The sequence below is a fragment of the Oncorhynchus clarkii genome, chromosome 3 (genome assembly GCF_045791955.1).
Source record: "Oncorhynchus clarkii lewisi isolate Uvic-CL-2024 chromosome 3, UVic_Ocla_1.0, whole genome shotgun sequence".
Classification (NCBI taxonomy): domain Eukaryota; kingdom Metazoa; phylum Chordata; class Actinopteri; order Salmoniformes; family Salmonidae; genus Oncorhynchus; species Oncorhynchus clarkii.
The window spans coordinates 5,347,889-5,369,018 of record NC_092149.1 but is presented as its reverse complement, the minus strand read 5'-3'; the positions used below and the strand labels follow the sequence as shown (position 1 = coordinate 5,369,018).

The 21,130-nt window shown below is 44.8% G+C and overlaps 1 protein-coding gene across 1 annotated transcript in view; it reads left to right on the top strand.

Annotated features, from left to right (window-relative positions):
* LOC139405583 (CUB and sushi domain-containing protein 3-like) overlaps nucleotides 1-21,130 on the top strand; it is a 493,337-nt gene that overhangs the window by 132,031 nt on the left and 340,176 nt on the right. The window contains exons 17-21 of the mRNA XM_071147995.1: nucleotides 2-190; nucleotides 6,965-7,081; nucleotides 7,547-7,762; nucleotides 17,100-17,288; nucleotides 19,693-19,862. Of these exons, the coding sequence (XP_071004096.1) occupies nucleotides 2-190; nucleotides 6,965-7,081; nucleotides 7,547-7,762; nucleotides 17,100-17,288; nucleotides 19,693-19,862 (881 nt within the window). The remainder of the gene's footprint in view (nucleotide 1; nucleotides 191-6,964; nucleotides 7,082-7,546; nucleotides 7,763-17,099; nucleotides 17,289-19,692; nucleotides 19,863-21,130) is intronic.

Genomic DNA, 21,130 nt, shown 5'->3' with positions numbered 1-21,130 from the left:
GTTGTGACGTTGGACACATCATCATGCATGGACCCTGGGATCCCGGTGAACGGTGTGCGGTACGGCCATGACCTGGCCATCGGGTCCACGGTGTCGTTCCAGTGTGACCAGGGATACCGGCTCAGTCATGAGGAACCGCTGGTCTGTGGGAAGAACCACTGGTGGAGCCATCCTCTGCCCACATGTGACGGTATGTTAGCCTCTATAACAGGGGGATTTACAATCTGACCCCTACAAGGTCCGGACAACTGCTGCTTTTCTGTTATACCTAATCATTAATATCACCCACCTGGTGTTCCAGGTCTAAATTAGGCCCTGATTAGAGGGGAATCACCCACCTGGTGTCCCAGGTCTAAATCAGGCCCTGATTAGAGGGGAATCACCCCACCTGGTGTTCCAGGTCTAAATCAGGCCCTGATTTAGCCAACACCTGCTCTAGCCAACACCTGCTCTAGCCAACAGATGCTCTAGCCAACACCTGCTCTAGCCAACACCTGCTCTAGCCAACACCTGCTCTAGCCAACTTTGTCAGAATGGTTAGCCGAATAACAGACAAATCTTTGAACAGGGTTCATATAATAGTATTCATACGGTTCAACCAACTCGTTCGTACCTTTTCACATGTGATGGTAACTAACTAAAGAGAAAATAATATTTTTGTTGTCATCCCACTCCTTACATATTTGTGTTTATTGTATAGGATAGAGAAAATGAAGATAGTGTGCTGAAATAGCAGTGGGCTGTATTGGTACACAGCAGTTCAACTGGTAGATCACACTAGCAGTGGTCTGTTTTGGTACCAGTTCAACTGGTAGACCACACTAGCAGTGGTCTGTATTGGTACCAGTTCAACTGGTAGACCACACTAGCAGTGGTCTGTATCGGTACACAGCAGTTCAACTGGTAGACCACACTAGCAGTGGTCTGTATTGGTACCAGTTCAACTGGTAGACCACACTAGCAGTGGTCTGTATTGGTACACAGCAGTTCAACTGGTAGACCAGCCTGTCATCTCAATGAAGCTAGACCGGTCTCATCTGGATGTGTCATCTCAATGAAGCTAGCCTGGTCTCATCTGGATGTGTCATCTCAGTGAAGCTAGCCTGGTCCCATCTGGATGTGTCATCTCAATGAAGCTAGCCTGGTCTCATCTGGATGTGTCATCTCAATGAAGCTAGCCTGGTCTCATCTGGATGTGTCATCTCAATGAAGCTAGCCTGGTCCCATCTAGATGTGTCATCTCAATGAAGCTAGCCTGGTCTCATCTGGATGTGTTATCTCAATGAAGCTAGCCTGGTCTCATTTGGATGTGTCATCTCAATGAAGCTAGCCTGGTCTCATCTGGATGTGTCATCTCAATGAAGCTACTCCGGTCTCATTTGGACGTGTCATCTCAATGAAGCTATCCCGGTCTCATCTGGATGTGTCATCTCAATGAAGCTAGCCTGGTTCCATCTGGATGTGTCATCTCAGTGAAGCCAGCCCGGTCTCATCTGGATGTGTCACCTCAATGAAGCTCGCCTGGTGTCATCTGGATGTGTCATCTCAATGAAGCTAGCCCGGTCTCATCTGGATGTGTCATCTCAGTGAAGCTAGCCCGGTCTCATCTGGATGTGTCATCTCAATGAAGCTAGCCTGGTCTCATCTGGATGGGTCATCTCAATGAAGCTAGCCAGGTCTCATCTGGATGTGTCATCTCAATGAAGCTCGCCTGGTCTCATCTGGATGTGTCACCTCAGTGAAGCTAGCCAGGTCTCATCTGGATGTGTCATCTCAGTGAAGCTAGTCCGGTCTCATCTGGATGTGTCACCTCAGTGAAGCTAGCCCGGTCTCATCCTGATGTGCTCCAGCCAACTCCTCTCTGCTGTGTTTGTTCCTTTGAATGCCAAACACGTAACCTTCTCTCCAGCACGGCACGACAACCATATTCAGACCAATGTGCTGCACATACAGATCTGGGCGCAGGGTTTAAGGGTATTTATACGGTTCATCCAACACCCACTGGGCAGGGATTCAATTTTAATGTCACACCCTAGCAGTATTCCCGATGATGCTATACTTGTGTCCTTGAATTAATAAACAATCACTTTTGTTCCCGAAATGCACCATGGAACGTTTCAATATTTCAGAGGCGTATTCGGTAGATCGTCCCAGTCACCACACCTGTACAGGGACGATGTACTGGAGAGAGGAGATTGGCAGGAGTCATAGGGCTTGATGTACTAACACACGTTATACTGTATTATCTATAAGGCCCACTACACTTTACATCAAATTAATACATGATATAGAGACAGAGTCTTCCTGCCACTCACCTCTCTACTGGGACAATATAATAGACATGGTTAGATAGTAGAGTCTTCTAATCACTCACCTCTCTACTGGGACAATATAATAGACATGGTTAGATAGTAGAGTCTATCTGTCACTCACCTCCCTACTGGGACAATATAATAGACATGGTTAGATAGTAGAGTCTTCCTGTCACTCACCTCTCTACTGGGACAATATAATAGACATGGTTAGATAGTAGAGTCTTCCTGTCACTCACCTCTCTACTGGGACAATATTATAGACATGGTTAGTTAGTAGAGTTTAGAGGTTAGGATGGTAGAGGTTAAGGGGTTAGGAGGTAGGATGGTAGGGTGTTAGGATGGTTGTTACTGAGGGTGAACACATGGAGACAGTAAGGTAGATGTTGCTACTGAGGGTGAACACATGGAGACAGTAGGGTAGATGTTGTTACTGAGGGTGAACACATGGAGACAGTAGGGTAGATGTTGCTACTGAGGGTGAACACATGGAGACAGTAGGGTGGATGTTAGGGAGACAGTAGGGTAGATGTTGCTACTGAGGGTGAACACATGGAGACAGTAGGGTAGATGTTGTTACTGAGGGTGAACACATGGAGACAGTAGGGTAGATGTTAGGGAGACAGTAGGGTAGATGTTAGGGAGACAGTAGGGTAGATGTTGCTACTGAGGGTGGACACATGGAGACAGTAGGGTAGATGTTGTTACTGAGGGTGAACACACGGAGACAGTAGGGTAGATGTTAGGGAGACAGTAGGGTAGATGTTGCTACTGAGGATGGACACATGGACACAGTAGGGTAGATGTTGTTACTGCGGGTGAACACATGGAGACAGTAGGGTAGATGTTGTTACTGAGGGTGAACACATGAAGACAGTAGGGTAGATGTTAGGGAGACAGTAGGGTAGATGTTGTTACTGAGGGTGAACACATGGAGACAGTAGGGTAGATGTTAGGGAGACAGTAGGGTAGATGTTGTTACTGAGGGTGAACACATGGAGACAGTAGGGTAGATGTTGCTACTGAGGGTGGACACAGGGAGACTGTAGGGTAGATGTTAGGGAGACAGTAGGGTAGATGTTGTTACTGAGGGTGAACACATGGAGACAGTAGGGTAGATGTTGTTACTGAGGGTGAACACATGGAGACAGTAGGGTAGATGTTAGGGAGACAGTAGGGTAGATGTTGTTACTGCGGGTGAACACATGGAGACAGTAGGGTAGATGTTGTTACTGAGGGTGAACACATGGAGACAGTAGGGAAGATGTTAGGGAGACAGTAGGGTAGATGTTGTTACTGAGGGTGAACACATGGAGACAGTAGGGTAGATGTTAGGGAGACAGTAGGGTAGATGTTGTTACTGAGGGTGAACACATGGAGACAGAAGGGTAGATGTTAGGGAGACAGTAGGGTAGATGTTGTTACTGAGAGTGAACACATGGAGACAGTAGGGTAGATGCTAGGGAGACAGTAGGGTAGATGTTGTTACTGAGGGTGAACACATGGAGACAGTAGGGTAGATGTTGTTACTGAGGTTGAACACATGGAGACAGTAGGGTAGATGTTTAGGGAGACTGTAGGGTAGATGTTGTTACTGAGGGTGAACACATGGAGACAGTAGGGTAGATGTTGCTACTGAGGGTGGACACAGGGAGACAGTAGGGTAGATGTTAAGGAGACAGTAGGGTAGATGTTGTTACTGAGGGTGAACACATGGAGACAGTAGGGTAGTTGTTAGGGAGACAGTAGGGTAGATGTTAGGGAGACAGTAGGGTAGATGTTGGAACTGAGGGTGGACACAGGGAGACAGTAGGGTAGATGTTGTTACTGAGGTTGAACACATGGAGACAGTAGGGTAGATGTTAGGGAGACATTAGGGTAGATGTTGTTACTGAGGGTGAACACATGGAGACAGAAGGGTAGATGTTAGGGAGACAGTAGGGTAGATGTTGTTACTGAGAGTGAACACATGGAGACAGTAGGGTAGATGCTAGGGAGACAGTAGGGTAGATGTTGTTACTGAGGGTGAACACATGGAGACAGTAGGGTAGATGTTGTTACTGAGGTTGAACACATGGAGACAGTAGGGTAGATGTTTAGGGAGACTGTAGGGTAGATGTTGTTACTGAGGGTGGACACATGGAAACAGTAGGGTAGATGTTGAGGAGACAGTAGGGTAGATGTTGTTACTGAGGGTGAACACATGGAGACAGTAGGGTAGATGTTAGGGAGACAGTAGGGTAGATGTTAGGGAGACAGTAGGGTAGATGTTGGAACTGAGGGTGGACACAGGGAGACAGTAGGATAGATGTTGTTACTGAGGTTGAACACATGGAGACAGTAGGGTCGATGTTGTTACTGAGGGTGAACACATATACTAGTGTACCAGTGGAGTCTATCTAATATCCCTCTACAGCTTCACATCAAGGCATCCAATACAGTACTCCTGTCTGAGACCAGGTGTGCCAGACTCAAACCCACAAGCCTTGCCAACTAACACTAGGCTCATGTCTTAGTAATGACTTCATGTAAGTTTGGCTCATTAATTAAACATTTGATATCATTTTGGGAGGTAGGGTTTGATTTCTGTGTGGTTTGCCTGGAGAGACTCGGGTGTATGGCAAATGGCACCCTTATTCCCTTCCCTATAGTGCACTACTTCTGACCAGGACCCATACACTACACAAGGGTAGTGCACTTACCATTAGGGATCGAGCTGAGGCCTCTAAGGGTAGTGACTGCAGCTGTACAGCTCCAGGCATCATTATCATCCTCCAAAAAAAAACCTGCCTGGCATTCATTGACATTCATTACTTAGAAAACATGTCCTCCAGCCACCAAGTTCAACTTCAAATATTTGTCTGCCAGATGATGTGTTTCTGGGGGGCATCTGCATAACGCCAGCAGCCGGGCCGGGTTTACAAGAACAAAAAACAAAAAAAACAGATTTTATTATTTTTTTAAAAATGTTTAAATTGTGATATTTGCCAAGTATTGTCCTTTAAAGAACATATGACCTTTTACAATGATAACAATACAATACCAGCCAGTAGAGAGCTGGTGGCTGGTGAACAACGGCTAATTCATGTGGATAAACTTTCAACAGGCTCTGACATTAACACTGTGGCCCAGTCGACATTGAGAGGGGACTTTACCTCATTAACTTTGCTGTGGAGAAGATAAAGATCATATTGATGATGTCACTAAGGAAGACATTGCACAGGATCATATTGATGATGTCACTAAGGAAGACATTGCACAGGATCATATTGATGATGTCACTAAGGAAGACATTGCACAGGATCATATTGATGATGTCACTAAGGAAGACATTGCACAGGATCATATTGATGATGTCACTAAGGAAGACATTGCACAGAATCATATTGATGATGTCACTAAGGAAGACATTGCACAGGATCATATTGATGATGTCACTAAGGAAGACATTGCACAGGATCATATTGATGATGTCACTAAGGAAGACATTGCACAGGATCATATTGATGATGTCACTAAAGAAGACATGCACAGGATCATATTGATGATGTCACTAAGGAAGACATTGCACAGGATCATATTGATGATGTCACTAAGGAAGACATTGCACAGGATCATATTGATGATGTCACTAAAGAAGACATGCACAGGATCATATTGATGATGTCACTAAGGAAGACATTGCACAGGATCATATTGATGATGTCACTAAAGAAGACATGCACAGGATCATATTGATGATGTCACTAAGGAAGACATGCAAAATGTGTAGCTCATTTTGTAGAGCATGTTGCTCACAACACCAAGGGTTGCGGGTTTGATTCCTGTTGACTAACCAAACAAAAGTGGGTTTGATCCCTGTTGACCAACCATACAAAAGTGGGTTTGATCCCTGTTGACCACCCATACAAAAGTGGGTTTGATTCCTGTTGACCAACCATACAAAAGTGGGTTTGATTCCTGTTGACCAACCATACAAAAGTGGGTTTGATTCCTGTTGACCAACCATACAAAAGTGGGATTGATTCCTGTTGACCAACCATACAAAAGTGGGTTTGATTCCTGTTGACCAACCATACAAAAAAAATGTTGGATAAAAGTGTTCGCTAAATTACATGTATCATAGATGATGTATGCCAATAGTGGAGCGTGAGGAGGATCATAGCATTAAGTTGATTAGTATTATCATCAGCATTGTGTATTAGCATCAGGCTAGCATTAGCATAGTGTATTAGCATCAGGCTAGCAATAACATTGTGTATTAGCACCAGGCTAGCACTAGCATAGTGTATTAGCATCAGGCTAGCAATAACATTGTGTATTAGCACCAGGCTAGCACTAGCATAGTGTATTAGCATCAGGCTAGCAATAACATTGTGTATTAGCACCAGGCTAGCACTAGCATAGTGTATTAGCATCAGGCTAGCAATAACATTGTGCATTAGCACCAGGCTAGCATTAGCATAGTGTATTAGCATCAGGCTAGCAATAACATTGTGTAATAGCACCAGGCTAGCATTAGCATTGTGTATTAGCATCAGGCTAGCAATAACATTGTGTAATAGCACCAGGCTAGCATTAGCATTGTGTATTAGCATCAGGAAAAGCATTACCATCGACTATTAGCATAATTGTCTCTCGTCATTCTCCAGCATCGTGCGGTGGGGACGTGAGAGGACCTGGTGGTATCATTCTGTCTCCTGGATATCCAGAACTCTACCCCAACTCTCTAAACTGCACCTGGACGGTGGAGGTCGGACATGGGAAAGGTAGGAGAGTACAGAATATGCGGTCCTTTTACTCAAAGCCCTTTTTTTATACAAATGGACCTACAGAACTATGAGAAGTGTGACAGTGTCACGTGTATGTCTCTGATAAAACTTACTTTTTTATTTATTTAACTAGGCAAGTCAGTTAACAACTAATTCTTATTTACAAGTGACGGCCTAGGAACAGTGGGTTAACTGCTGTGTTCAGGGGAAGAACGACTGATTTTTTTTACCTTATCAGCTCTGGGATTTGATCTAGCAACCATACGGTTACTGGCCCAACGCTCTAACCACTAGGCTACCCTGCCTAAATCTGTTGTATCAGATTTCACCATTCAAAGAGCTTTAAAAGTCCTCTTTCATTACTCGAGAAATCCCAGTTGTAACATTTGAGCTAATACCCATAATCCCCTCAAAAATCTGATGATGTGATTTTTCTTCTTCTCTCTGTTCTGCTCTGTTCAGGGGTCCAGTTCATGTTCCATTCCTTCCACTTGGAAGATCACCATGACTACCTCCTGATCACCGAGAACGGCAGCTTCGTCCTGCCTTTAGCTCGCCTCACCGGCTCCGAGCGCCCGGCGCCCGTCAACGCAGGCCTCTACGGGAACTACAAGGCTCAGCTTCGCTTCATCTCTGACTTCTCTATTTCCTTTCAAGGATTCAACATCTCTTTCTCAGGTAACAGAGGAGAGAGATATAGGGGGAGGGGAGGGAGGGAGGGAAAGAGAGGGAAAGAGAGGGAGAGTGAGAGAGAGGGAGGGATGAAGGGAAAGAGAGGGAGAGAGAGACAGAGAGAGAGAGGGAGAGAGAGAGAGAGAGATTGGGGGAAGGGAGAGAGACAGAGAGAGAGAGAGAGAGAGAGAGAGATTGGGGGAAGGGAGAGAGAGAGAGAGAGAGAGAGAGAGATAGAGAGAGAGAGAGAGAGAGATTGGGGGAAGGGAGAGAGAGAGAGAGAGAGAGAGAGATAGAGAGAGAGAGAGAGATTGGGGGAAGGGAGAGAGAGAGATTGGGGGAAGGGAGAGAGAGAGAGAGAGAGAGAGAGAGAGAGAGAGATTGGGGGAAGGGAGAGAGACAGAGAGAGAGAGAGAGAGAGAGAGAGAGAGAGAGAGAGAGAGATTGGGGGAAGGGAGAGAGACAGAGAGAGCGATTGAGAGTTCCTACATTCATTCAGTGATGAGATCAGACGTGTCAAGATCTTGGTAAAGCACAGAGAGTAACATGTACTATAAGGAGAGCCATTTATCAGTCAGGGCTAGAGCAGGCTTAAGGGTGGACTGAAGCTCTGAGACTGATGATTCAGGATGGATCAATATTGTAAACCAAGGTCAAGTACAAGGAGACTTTCAGAGATGGGCTGCATCCCAAATGGCACCTTGTTCCATATGTGGTCCACTACATTAGACCAGGGTCAATAGGGGAAGTGGTCCACTACATTAGACCAGGGTCAATAGGGGATGTGGTCCACTACATTAGACCAGGGTCAATAGGGGATGTGGTCCACTACATTAGACCGGGGTCAATAGGGGATGTGGTCCACTACATTAGACCGGGGTCAATAGGGGAAGTGGTCCACTACATTAGACCAGGGTCAATAGGGGATGTGGTCCACTACATTAGACCAGGGTCAATAGGGGATGTGGTCCACTACATTAGACCAGGGTCAATAGGGGATGTGGTCCACTACATTAGACCAGGGTCAATAGGGGATGTGGTCCACTACATTAGACCAGGGTCAATAGGGGAAGTGGTCCACTACATTAGACCAGGGTCAATAGGGGATGTGGTCCACTACATTAGACCAGGGTCAATAGGGGATGTGGTCCACTACATTAGACCAGGGTCAATAGGGGATGTGGTCCACTACATTAGACCAGGGTCAATAGGGGATGTGGTCCACTGGTCCACTACATTAGACCAGGGTCAATAGGGGATCTGGTTCACTGGTCCACTACATTAGACCACGGTCAATAGGGGATGTGGTCCACTACATTAGACCAGGGTCAATAAGGGATGTGGTCCACTACATTAGACCAGGGTCAATAGGGGATGTGGTCCACTACATTAGACCAGGGTCAATAGGGGATGTGGTCCACTACATTAGACCGGGGTCAATAGGGGAAGTGGTCCACTACATTAGACCAGGGTCAATAGGGGATGTGGTCCACTACATTAGACCAGGGTCAATAGGGGATGTGGTCCACTACATTAGACCAGGGTCAATAGGGGATGTGGTCCACTACATTAGACCAGGGTCAATAGGGGATGTGGTCCACTACATTAGACCAGGGTCAATAGGGGAAGTGGTCCACTACATTAGACCAGGGTCAATAGGGGATGTGGTCCACTACATTAGACCAGGGTCAATAGGGGATGTGGTCCACTACATTAGACCAGGGTCAATAGGGGATGTGGTCCACTACATTAGACCAGGGTCAATAGGGGATGTGGTCCACTGGTCCACTACATTAGACCAGGGTCAATAGGGGATCTGGTTCACTGGTCCACTACATTAGACCACGGTCAATAGGGGATGTGGTCCACTACATTAGACCAGGGTCAATAAGGGATGTGGTCCACTACATTAGACCAGGGTCAATAGGGGATGTGGTCCACTACATTAGACCAGGGTCAATAGGGGATGTGGTCCACTACATTAGACCAGGGTCAATAGGGGAAGTGGTCCACTACATTAGACCAGGGTCAATAGGGGAAGTGGTTCACTACATTAGACCAGGGTCAATAGGGGATGTGGTCCACTACATTAGATCAAGGTCAATAGGAGATGTGGTCCACTACATTAGACCAGGGTCAATAGGGGAAGTGGTCCACTACATTAGACCAGGGTCAATAGGGGAAGTGGTTCACTACATTAGACCAGGGTCAATAGGGGATGTGGTCCACTACATTAGATCAAGGTCAATAGGAGATGTGGTCCACCACGTAGCCATTGGACACACACTTATTGAATCAACGTTGTTTCCACATCATTTCAATGAAATTGAGTTGAACCAACGTGGACTAGATGTTGAATTGTTGTCTGTGCCCAGTGGGTAGGGAACACGGTGTAGTTTGGGATGCACCCATCAAGAAGGTTGTCCAGGTGAACATCCTGAGGAGAGGACTACCGTCCCCTATTCCCTATGTAGTGCACTACCTCACGGCCCATAGGGCTCTGCTCAAAAGTAGTGCACTATATAGGGAATAGTGGGGGCATTTTGAATGCACCCATCAAGCAGGCTGTCCTGGGGAATATCCTGAGGAGAGGACTGTAGTCTGTTGGTCTATCAGAGTTAATGGGACTAACTTCTGTCCTATCAGAGTTAATGGGACTAACTTATATAATATCAGAGTTAATGGGACTAACTTCTGTTATATCAGAGTTAATGGGACTAACTTATATAATATCAGAGTTAATGGGACTAACTTCTGTCCTATCAGAGTTAATGGGACTAACTTCTGTCCTATCAGAGTTAATGGGACTAACTTCTGTCCTATCAGAGTTAATGGGACTAACTTCTGTCCTATCAGAGTTAATGGGACTAACTTATGTTATATCAGAGTTAATGGGACTAACTTCTGTCCTATCTGAGTTAATGGGACTAACTTCTGTCCTATCAGAGTTAATGGGACTAACTTCTGTCCTATCAGAGTTAATGGGACTAACTTCTGTCCTATCAGAGTTAATGGGACTAACTTCTGTCCTATCAGAGTTAATGGGACTAACTTCTGTCCTATCAGAGTTAATGGGACTAACTTCTGTCCTATCAGAGTTAATGGGACTAACTTCTGTTATATCAGAGTTAATGGGACTAACTTCTGTCCTGTCAGCGTTCATGGGACTAACTTCTGTCCTGTCAGCATTCATGGGACTAACTTCTGTCCTGTCAGCGTTCATGGGACTAACTTCTGTTATATCAGAGTTAATGGGACTAACTTCTGTCCTATCAGAGTTAATGGGACTAACTTCTGTCCTGTCAGCGTTCATGGGACTAACTTCTGTTATATCAGAGTTAATGGGACTAACTTCTGTCCTATCAGAGTTAATGGGACTAACTTCTGTCCTGTCAGCGTTCATGGGACTAACTTCTGTTTTATCAGAGTTAATGGGACTAACTTATGTCCTATCAGAGTTAATGGGACTAACTTCTGTCCTGTCAGCGTTCATGGGACTAACTTCTGTCCTATCAGAGTTAATGGGACTAACTTCTGTCCTGTCAGCATTCATGGGACTAACTTCTGTTATATCAGAGTTAATGCGACTAACTTCTGTCCTGTCAGCGTTCATGGGACTAACTTCTGTCCTATCAGCGTTCATGGGACTAACTTCTGTCCTATCAGAGTTAATGGGACTAACTTCTGTCCTATCAGCGTCCATGGGACTAACTTCTGTCCTATCAGAGTTAATGGGACTAACTTCTGTCCTATCATAGTTAATGGGACTAACTTCTGTCATATCAGAGCTAATGGGACTAACTTCTGTCCTATCAGAGTTAATGGGACTAACTTCTGTTATATCAGAGTTAATGGGACGAACTTCTGTCCTATCAGAGTTAATGGGACTAACTTCTGTCCTATCAGAGTTAATGGGACTAACTTCTGTTATATCAGAGTTAATGGGACTAACTTCTGTCCTATCAGAGTTAATGGGACTAACGTCTGTCCTATCATAGTTAATGGGACTAACTTCTGTCCTATCAGAGTTAATGGGACTAACTTCTGTTATATCAGAGTTAATGGGACTAACTTCTGTCCTGTCAGCGTTCATGGGACTAACTTCTGTCCTGTCAGCATTCATGGGACTAACTTCTGTCCTGTCAGCGTTCATGGGACTAACTTCTGTCCTATCAGAGTTAATGGGACTAACTTCTGTCCTATCAGAGTTAATGGGACTAACTTCTGTCCTATCAGAGTTAATGGGACTAACTTCTGTCCTATCAGAGTTAATGGGACTAACTTATGTTATATCAGAGTTAATGGGACTAACTTCTGTCCTATCTGAGTTAATGGGACTAACTTCTGTCCTATCAGAGTTAATGGGACTAACTTCTGTCCTATCAGAGTTAATGGGACTAACTTCTGTCCTATCAGAGTTAATGGGACTAACTTCTGTCCTATCAGAGTTAATGGGACTAACTTCTGTCCTATCAGAGTTAATGGGACTAACTTCTGTCCTATCAGAGTTAATGGGACTAACTTCTGTCCTATCAGAGTTAATGGGACTAACTTCTGTTATATCAGAGTTAATGGGACTAACTTCTGTCCTGTCAGCGTTCATGGGACTAACTTCTGTCCTGTCAGCATTCATGGGACTAACTTCTGTCCTCTCAGCGTTCATGGGACTAACTTCTGTTATATCAGAGTTAATGGGACTAACTTCTGTCCTATCAGAGTTAATGGGACTAACTTCTGTCCTGTCTGCGTTCATGGGACTAACTTCTGTTATATCAGAGTTAATGGGACTAACTTCTGTCCTATCAGAGTTAATGGGACTAACTTCTGTCCTGTCAGCGTTCATGGGACTAACTTCTGTTTTATCAGAGTTAATGGGACTAACTTATGTCCTATCAGAGTTAATGGGACTAACTTCTGTCCTGTCAGCGTTCATGGGACTAACTTCTGTCCTATCAGAGTTAATGGGACTAACTTCTGTCCTGTCAGCATTCATGGGACTAACTTCTGTTATATCAGAGTTAATGCGACTAACTTCTGTCCTGTCAGCGTTCATGGGACTAACTTCTGTCCTATCAGCGTTCATGGGACTAACTTCTGTCCTATCAGAGTTAATGGGACTAACTTCTGTCCTATCAGCGTTCATGGGACTAACTTCTGTCCTATCAGAGTTAATGGGACTAACTTCTGTCCTATCATAGTTAATGGGACTAACTTCTGTCATATCAGAGCTAATGGGACTAACTTCTGTCCTATCAGAGTTAATGGGACTAACTTCTGTTATATCAGAGTTAATGGGACTAACTTCTGTCCTATCAGAGTTAATGGGACTAACTTCTGTCCTATCAGAGTTAATGGGACTAACTTCTGTTATATCAGAGTTAATGGGACTAACTTCTGTCCTATCAGAGTTAATGGGACTAACGTCTGTCCTATCATAGTTAATGGGACTAACTTCTGTCCTATCAGAGTTAATGGGACTAACTTCTGTCCTATCATAGTTAATGGGACTAACTTCTGTCCTATCAGAGTTAATGGGACTATCTTCTGTCCTATCAGAGTTAATGGGACTAACTTCTGTCCTATCAGAGCTAATGGGACTAACTTCTGTCCTATCAGAGCTAATGGGACTAACTTCTGTCCTATCAGAGTTAATGGGACTAACTTCTGTCCTATCAGAGTTAATGGGACTAACTTATGTTATATCAGAGTTAATGGGACTAACTTCTGTCCTGTCAGCGTTCATGGGACTAACTTCTGTCCTGTCAGCATTCATGGGACTAACTTCTGTCCTGTCAGCGTTCATGGGACTAACTTCTGTAATGTCAGAGTTAATGGGACTAACTTCTGTCCTATCAGAGTTAATGGGACTAACTTCTGTCCTATCAGCGTTCATGGGACTAACTTCTGTCCTATCAGAGTTAATGGGACTAACTTCTGTCCTATCATAGTTAATGGGACTAACTTCTGTCCTATCAGAGCTAATGGGACTAACTTCTGTCCTATCAGAGTTAATGGGACTAACTTCTGTTATATCAGAGTTAATGGGACTAACTTCTGTCCTATCAGAGTTAATGGGACTAACTTCTGTCCTATCAGAGTTAATGGGACTAACTTCTGTTATATCAGAGTTAATGGGACTAACTTCTGTCCTATCAGAGTTAATGGGACTAACGTCTGTCCTATCAGAGTTAATGGGAGTAACTTATGTTATTTCAGAGTTAATGGGACTAACTTCTGTCCTGTCAGAGTTAATTTGACTAACTTCTATCAGAGTTAATGGGACTAACTTCTGTTATATCAGAGTTAATGGGACTAACTTCTGTCCTATCAGAGTTAATGGGACTAACTTCTGTTATTAACTCTGATAGGACAGAAGTTAGTCCCATTAACTCTGATATGACAGAAGTTAGTCCCATTAACTTCTGTTCTATCAGAGTTAATGGTACTAACGTTTGTCCTATCAGAGTTAATGGGACTAACTTCTGTCCTATCAGAGTTAATGGGACTAACTTCTGTCCTATCAGAGTTAATAACAGAAGTTAGTCCCATTAACTCTGATAGGACAGAAGTTAGTCCCATTAACTCTGATATAACAGAAGTTAGTCCCATTAACTCTGATAGAAGTTAGTCAAATTAACTCTGACAGGACAGAAGTTAGTCCCATTAACTCTGAAATAACATAACTTCTGTCCTATCAGAGTTAATGGGACTAACTTCTGTCCTATCAGAGTTAATGGGACTAACTTATGTTATATCAGAGTTAATGGGACTAACTTCTGTCCTGTCAGCGTTCATGGGACTAACTTCTGTCCTGTCAGCATTCATGGGACTAACTTCTGTCCTGTCAGCGTTCATGGGACTAACTTCTGTAATGTCAGAGTTAATGGGACTAACTTCTGTCCTATCAGAGTTAATGGGACTAACTTCTGTCCTATCAGCGTTCATGGGACTAACTTCTGTCCTATCAGAGTTAATGGGACTAACTTCTGTCCTATCATAGTTAATGGGACTAACTTCTGTCCTATCAGAGCTAATGGGACTAACTTCTGTCCTATCAGAGTTAATGGGACTAACTTCTGTTATATCAGAGTTAATGGGACTAACTTCTGTCCTATCAGAGTTAATGGGACTAACTTCTGTCCTATCAGAGTTAATGGGACTAACTTCTGTTATATCAGAGTTAATGGGACTAACTTCTGTCCTATCAGAGTTAATGGGACTAACGTCTGTCCTATCAGAGTTAATGGGACTAACTTCTGTCCTATCAGAGTTAATTGGACTAACTTCTGTCCTATCAGAGTTAATGGGACTAACTTCTGTCCTATCAGAGTCAATGGGACTAATTTCTGTCCTTTCAGAGTTAATGGGACTAACTTCTTTTATATCAGAGTTAATGGGACTAATTTCTGTCCTATGGGACTAGGGAGATACAGACTAGAAAGATAGCGATAAAGAGATACAGACTAGAGAAATTGAGACTAGAGTGATAGAGACCTGAGAGATATAGAGATACAGGCCGAGGGATGCAGACTAGAGAGATAGCGAGATACAGACTAGAGAGATAGAGAGTTACAGACTGGAGAGATAGAGATAGAGAGATATAAACTATTTAGATACAGACTAGAGAGATACAGACTAGAGAGATACAGACTAGAGAGATACAGACTAGATGTTACTAACTTCTTCTCTATCAGAGTTAATGAGACTTCTGCTATTGAAACAGCCTGGCTAAATGTTTGCCTCCTGCTCATCAGAGGGAAGCGTAACCTGGTGCAGCAACTCATGACTATTCATGGTCTTCCCCAAGAGTCTGTTCTGTGTGCATACTGTAATTATCATCTATAGATTGTCCTGCTTATAATTCTACACACTACCTTTTGTTAACCTTTGATTAGATTGACTGGTTGGGTAATGTAGCGACCAGCGTCAGAGCTTTTTTTTTTTTTCAGCGGAGTTGAACGAGTGATGTCCTTACCGGTTCTCCTTTCCTGTCCTTTCCTCTCCTGTCCTTTCCTCTCCTTTCCTTTCCTCTCCTCTCCTTTCCTTTCCTTTCCTTTCCTTTCCTTTCCTTTCCTTTCCTTTCCTTTCCTTTCCTTTCCTTCCTTTCCTTTCCTTTCCTTCCTTTCCTTTCCTTTCCTTTCCTTCCTTTCCTTTCCTTTCCTTCCCTTCCCTTCCCTTCCCTTCCCTTTCCTCCCCTCTCCTTTCCTTTCCTTTCCTTTCCTCCCCTCTCCTTCCCTTCCTTTCCTTTCCTTTCCTTTCCTCCCCTCTCCTTCCCTTCCTTTCCTTTCCTTTCCTTTCCTTCCTTTCCTTTCCTTCCCTTCCCTTCCCTTCCCTTCCCTTCCCTTCCCTTTCCTCCCCTCTCCTTTCCTTTCCTTTCCTTTCCTCCCCTCTCCTTCCCTTCCTTTCCTTTCCTTTCCTTTCCTCCCCTCTCCTTCCCTTCCCTTCCTTTCCTTTCCTTTCCTTCCCTTTCCTTTCCTTTCCCTTCCTTTCCTTTTCTTTCCTTTCCTTCCCTTTCCTTTCCTTTCCTTTCCTTCCTTTCCTTTCCCTTCCTTTCCTTTTCTTTCCTTTCCTTTCCTTTCCTTTCCTTCCCTTCCTTCCCTTCCCTTCCCTTCCCTTTCCTCCCCTCTCCTTTCCTTTCCTTTCCTTTCCTCCCCTCTCCTTTCCTTTCCTTTCCTTTCCTTTCCTTTCCTTTCCTTTCCTTTCCTGTCCTTTCCTTCTCTTCCTTTCCTTTCCTTCCTTTCCTTTGCTTCCTTTCCTTTCCTTTCCTTTCATTTCCTTTCCTTTCCTGTCCTTTCCTTCCCTTCCTTTCCTTTCCTTTCCTTTCCTTTCCTTTCCCTTCCTTTCCTTTCCTTTCCTTTCCTTTCCTTTCCTGTCCTTTCCTTCCCTTCCTTTCCTTTCCTTTCCTTTCCCTTCCTTTCCTTTCCTTTCCTTTCCTTTCCTTTCCTTTCCTGTCCTTTCCTTCCCTTCCTTTCCCTTCCTTCCCTTCCCTTCCTTTCCTTCCCTTCCCTTCCTTTCGTTTCCTTTCCTTTCCTTTCCTTTCCTTTCACCACGTGGTTCCCTTGTTAGTACCCCACATTGACTTCCCCTCTTTCTTAATTCGTCTTTCCCTGGCTTCCTCTCTCCTCGGGACCCCCAGAACTGCATTGTGAGGAGAAGATCCATAGTCCCTCACCTCAGATATTTCTTCTCCAAGGTGTTTTGAGAAGGAATGCAAGGAGAGAGGACGTAATAAATCCGGGGAAAAGATGACTTTTGGAATGCAAGGAGAGAGGACGTAATAAATCCGGGGAAAAGATGACTTTTGGAAAGACCCTGTGTTGTTTTTTTCTTCTTCCCTTTTCAGAGTATAATCTGGAGCCGTGTGAGGACCCCGGGACCCCCAGGTTTGGCTGGCACACGGGCATCAGCTTTGGCATCGGGGACTCGCTGGTTTTCTCCTGCAATACCGGCTATCGCCTAAAGGGGGCGAGGGAGATCTGGTGCCTGGGAGGCGGTCGCCGCATGTGGAGTGCCCCTCTGCCAAGGTGTGTGGGTACGTGGTCAGCTGATTTCATTTGCTTATTGGCTCTGTGTGGACTGTGCATAGGACAATGTATTAGACAGGTATCTACTGAGAGCAGAGGAGAAGGTGGACAACAGGAGGGTAGATACTGTATTCTGTATACGTCTCTTGGTATACGGTCTCAGACAGGGATCCTGCTTCAGTCTCTCTAGGCTCTGGGTATACGGTCTCAGACAGGGATCCTGCTTCAGTCTCTCTAGTCTCTAGGTATACGGGCTCAGACAGGGTCCTCGATCCTGCTTCAGTCTCTCTAGTCTCTAGGTATACGGTCTCAAACTGGGTCCTCAATCCTGCTTCAGTCTCTCTAGTCTCTAGGTATACGGTCTCAGACAGGGTCCTAGATCCAGCTTCAGTCTCTCTAGTCTCTAGGTATACGGTCTCAGACAGGGTCCTCGATCCTGCTTCAGTCTCTCTAGTCTCTAGGTACACGCTCTCAGACAGGATCCTCGATCCTGCTTCAGTCTCTCTAGTCTCTAGGTATACGGTCTCAGACAGGATCCTCGATCCTGCTTCAGTCTCTCTAGTCTCTAGGTATACGGTCTCAGACAGGGTCCTAGATCCTGCTTCAGTCTCTCTAGTCTCTAGGTATACGGTCTCAGACAGTGTCCTCGATCCTGCTTCAGTCTCTCTAGTCTCTAGGTATACGGTCTCAGACAGGATCCTCGATCCTGCTTCAGTCTCTCTAGTCCTGCTTCAGTCTCTCTAGTCTCTAGGTATACGGTCTCAGACAGGGTCCTAGATCCTGATTCAGTCTCTCTAGTCTCGAGGTATACGGTCTCAGATAGGGTCCTCGATCCTGCTTCAGTCTCTCTAGTCTCTAGGTACACGGTCTCAGACAGGGTCCTAGATCCTGCTTCAGTCTCTCTAGTCTCTAGGTATACGGTCTCAGACAGGGTCCTAGATCCTGCTTCAGTCTCTCTAGTCTCGAGGTATACGGTCTCAGACAGAGTCCTAGATCCTGCTTCAGTCACTATAGTCTCTAGGTATACGGTCTCAGACAGGGTCCTCGAATCCTGCTTCAGTCTCTCTAGTCTCTAGGTATACGGTCTCAGACAGGGTCCTCAAATCCTACTTCAGTCTCTCTAGTCTCTAGGTATACGGTCTCAGACAGGGTCCTCGAATCCTGCTTCAGTCTCTCTAGTCTCTAGGTATACGATCTCAAACTGGGTCCTCAATCCTGCTTCAGTCTCTCTAGTCTCTAGGTATACTGTCTCAGACAGGGTCCTAGATCCTGCTTCAGTCTCTCTAGTCTCTAGGTATACGGTCTCAGACAGGGTCCTCGATCCTGCTTCAGTCTCTCTAGTCTCTAGGTACACGCTCTCAGACAGGATCCTCGATCCTGCTTCAGTCTCTCTAGTCTCGAGGTATACGGTCTCAGATAGGGTCCTAGATCCTGCTTCAGTCTCTATAGTCTTTAGGTATACGGTCTCAGACAGGGTCCTAGATCCTGCTTCAGTCTCTCTAGTCTCTAGGTATACGGTCTCAGACAGTGTCCTCGATCCTGCTTCAGTCTCTCTAGTCTCTAGGTACACGCTCTCAGACAGGATCCTCGATCCTGCTTCAGTCTCTCTAGTCTCTAGGTATACGGTCTCAGACAGGATCCTCGATCCTGCTTCAGGCTCTATAGTCTCTAGGTATACGGTCTCAGACAGGGTCCTAGATCCTGCTTCAGTCTCTCTAGTCTCTAGGTATATGGTCTCAGACAGGGTCCTCGATCCTGCTTCAGTCTCTCTAGTCTCTAGGTATACGGTCTCAGACAGGGTCCTCGATCCTGCTTCAGTCTCTCTAGTCTCTAGGTATACGGGCTCAGACAGGGTCCTAGATCCTGCTTCAGTCTTTCTAGTCTCGAGGAATACGGTCTCAGATAGGGTCCTCGATCCTGCTTCAGTCTCTCTAGTCTCTAGGTATACGGTCTCAGACAGGGTCCTAGATCCTGCTTAAGTCTCTCTAGTCTCTAGGTATACGGTCTCAGACAGGGTCCTAGATCCTGCTTCAGTCTCTCTAGTCTCGAGGTATACGGTCTCAAACTCGGTCCTTGATCCTGCTTCAGTCTCTCTAGTCTGTATCTCTCTAGTCTGGATATTTCTAGTCTGTATCTCTCCTTCTCTCTAGTCTGTATATATCTAGTCTGTATCTCTCCATCTCTCTAGTCTGTATTTATCTAGTCTGTATCTCTCCATCTCTCTAGTCTGTATATATCTAGTCTCTATCTCTCTATCTTTCTAGTCTGTATATATCTAGTCTGTATCTCTCCATCTCTCTAGTCTGTATATATCTATACTGAATATATCCGTCACAGGGAAACATTACAGACATTGGAAGAGAATTCTCTCGTTCGGGTCACTTTATTGCACTCTGTGTCTTTGTTCTCTAGCGGAGTGCGGCTCAACCGTTTCCAACAGCGAAGGAGTTCTGTTGTCGCCCAACTACCCACTGAACTACGACAACAGCCACGAGTGTGTCTACAGCATTCAGGTGGAGACGGGAAAGGGCATCAACGTCTCAGCAAGCACTTTCCAACTGGCACAAGGAGACATTCTCAAGGTAATAACACCCCCCTTTTTTCATTCTCTCTCTTTCTCTCTCTCTCTCTCTCTCTCTCTCGTTCCTTCTCCTCTTGCATTCTACCTCCCCCTTTTTCTCTCTCTCTCTCTCTCTCTCGTTCCTTCTCCTCCTGCATTCTACCTCCCCCTTTTTTCATTGATATATATATAATATGTATAATATATCAGAGGAAGATTCTGAGTGTGCCTTTTACATTCATTTCAAAACTGTTCCTGAGATCAGTTTGGAATTAGCATAAAGACACTTCCATGTCTCTAATTCTGTATGAATAGATTACAGAATATCTACAGGTACATACTTCCAAATCAAATTGTATTTGTCACGTGCGTCGAATACAACAGGTGAAATGAAATGTGTAAGTGAAAGGATTACTTAGAAGCCCTTAAAAAAAAAAAAAATAGAACAAATTTAATAAAAGTAACAAATAATTAAACAGCAGCAGTAAAATGACAAGTGAGGCTTTATACAGGGTATTACGGTACAGAGTCAATGTGGAGGCTATATACAGGGTATTACGGTACAGAGTCAATGTGGAGGCTATATACAGGGTATTACGGTACAGAGTCAATGTGGAGGCAATATACAGGGTGTTACGGTACAGAGTCAATGTGGAGGCTATATACAGGGTATTACGGTACAGAGTCAATGTGGAGGCTATATACAGGGTGTTACGGTACAGAGTCAATGTGGAGGCTTTATACAGGGTATTACGGTACAGAGTCAATGTGGAGGCTATATACAGGGTATTACGGTACAGAGTCAATGTGGAGGCTTTATACAGGGTATTACGGTACAGAGTCAATGTGGAGGCTATATACAGGGTATTACGGTACAGAGTCAATGTGGAGGCTATATACAGGGTATTACGGTACAGAGTCAATGTGGAGGCTATATACAGGGGGTACCGGTACAGAGTCAATGTGGAGGCTATATACAGGGTGTTACGGTACAGAGTCAATGTGGAGGCTATATACAGGGTGTTACGGTACAGAGTCAATGTGGAGGCTATATACAGGGGGTACCGGTACAGAGTCAATGTGGAGGCTATATACAGGGTGTTACGGTACAGAGTCAATGTGGAGGCTATATACAGGGTGTTACGGTACAGAGTCAATGTGGAGGCTATATACAGGTGTTACGGTACAGAGTCAATGTGGAGGCTATATACAGGGGGTACCGATACAGAGTCAATGTGGAGGCTATATACAGGGTGTTACGGTACAGAGTCAATGTGGAGGCTATATACA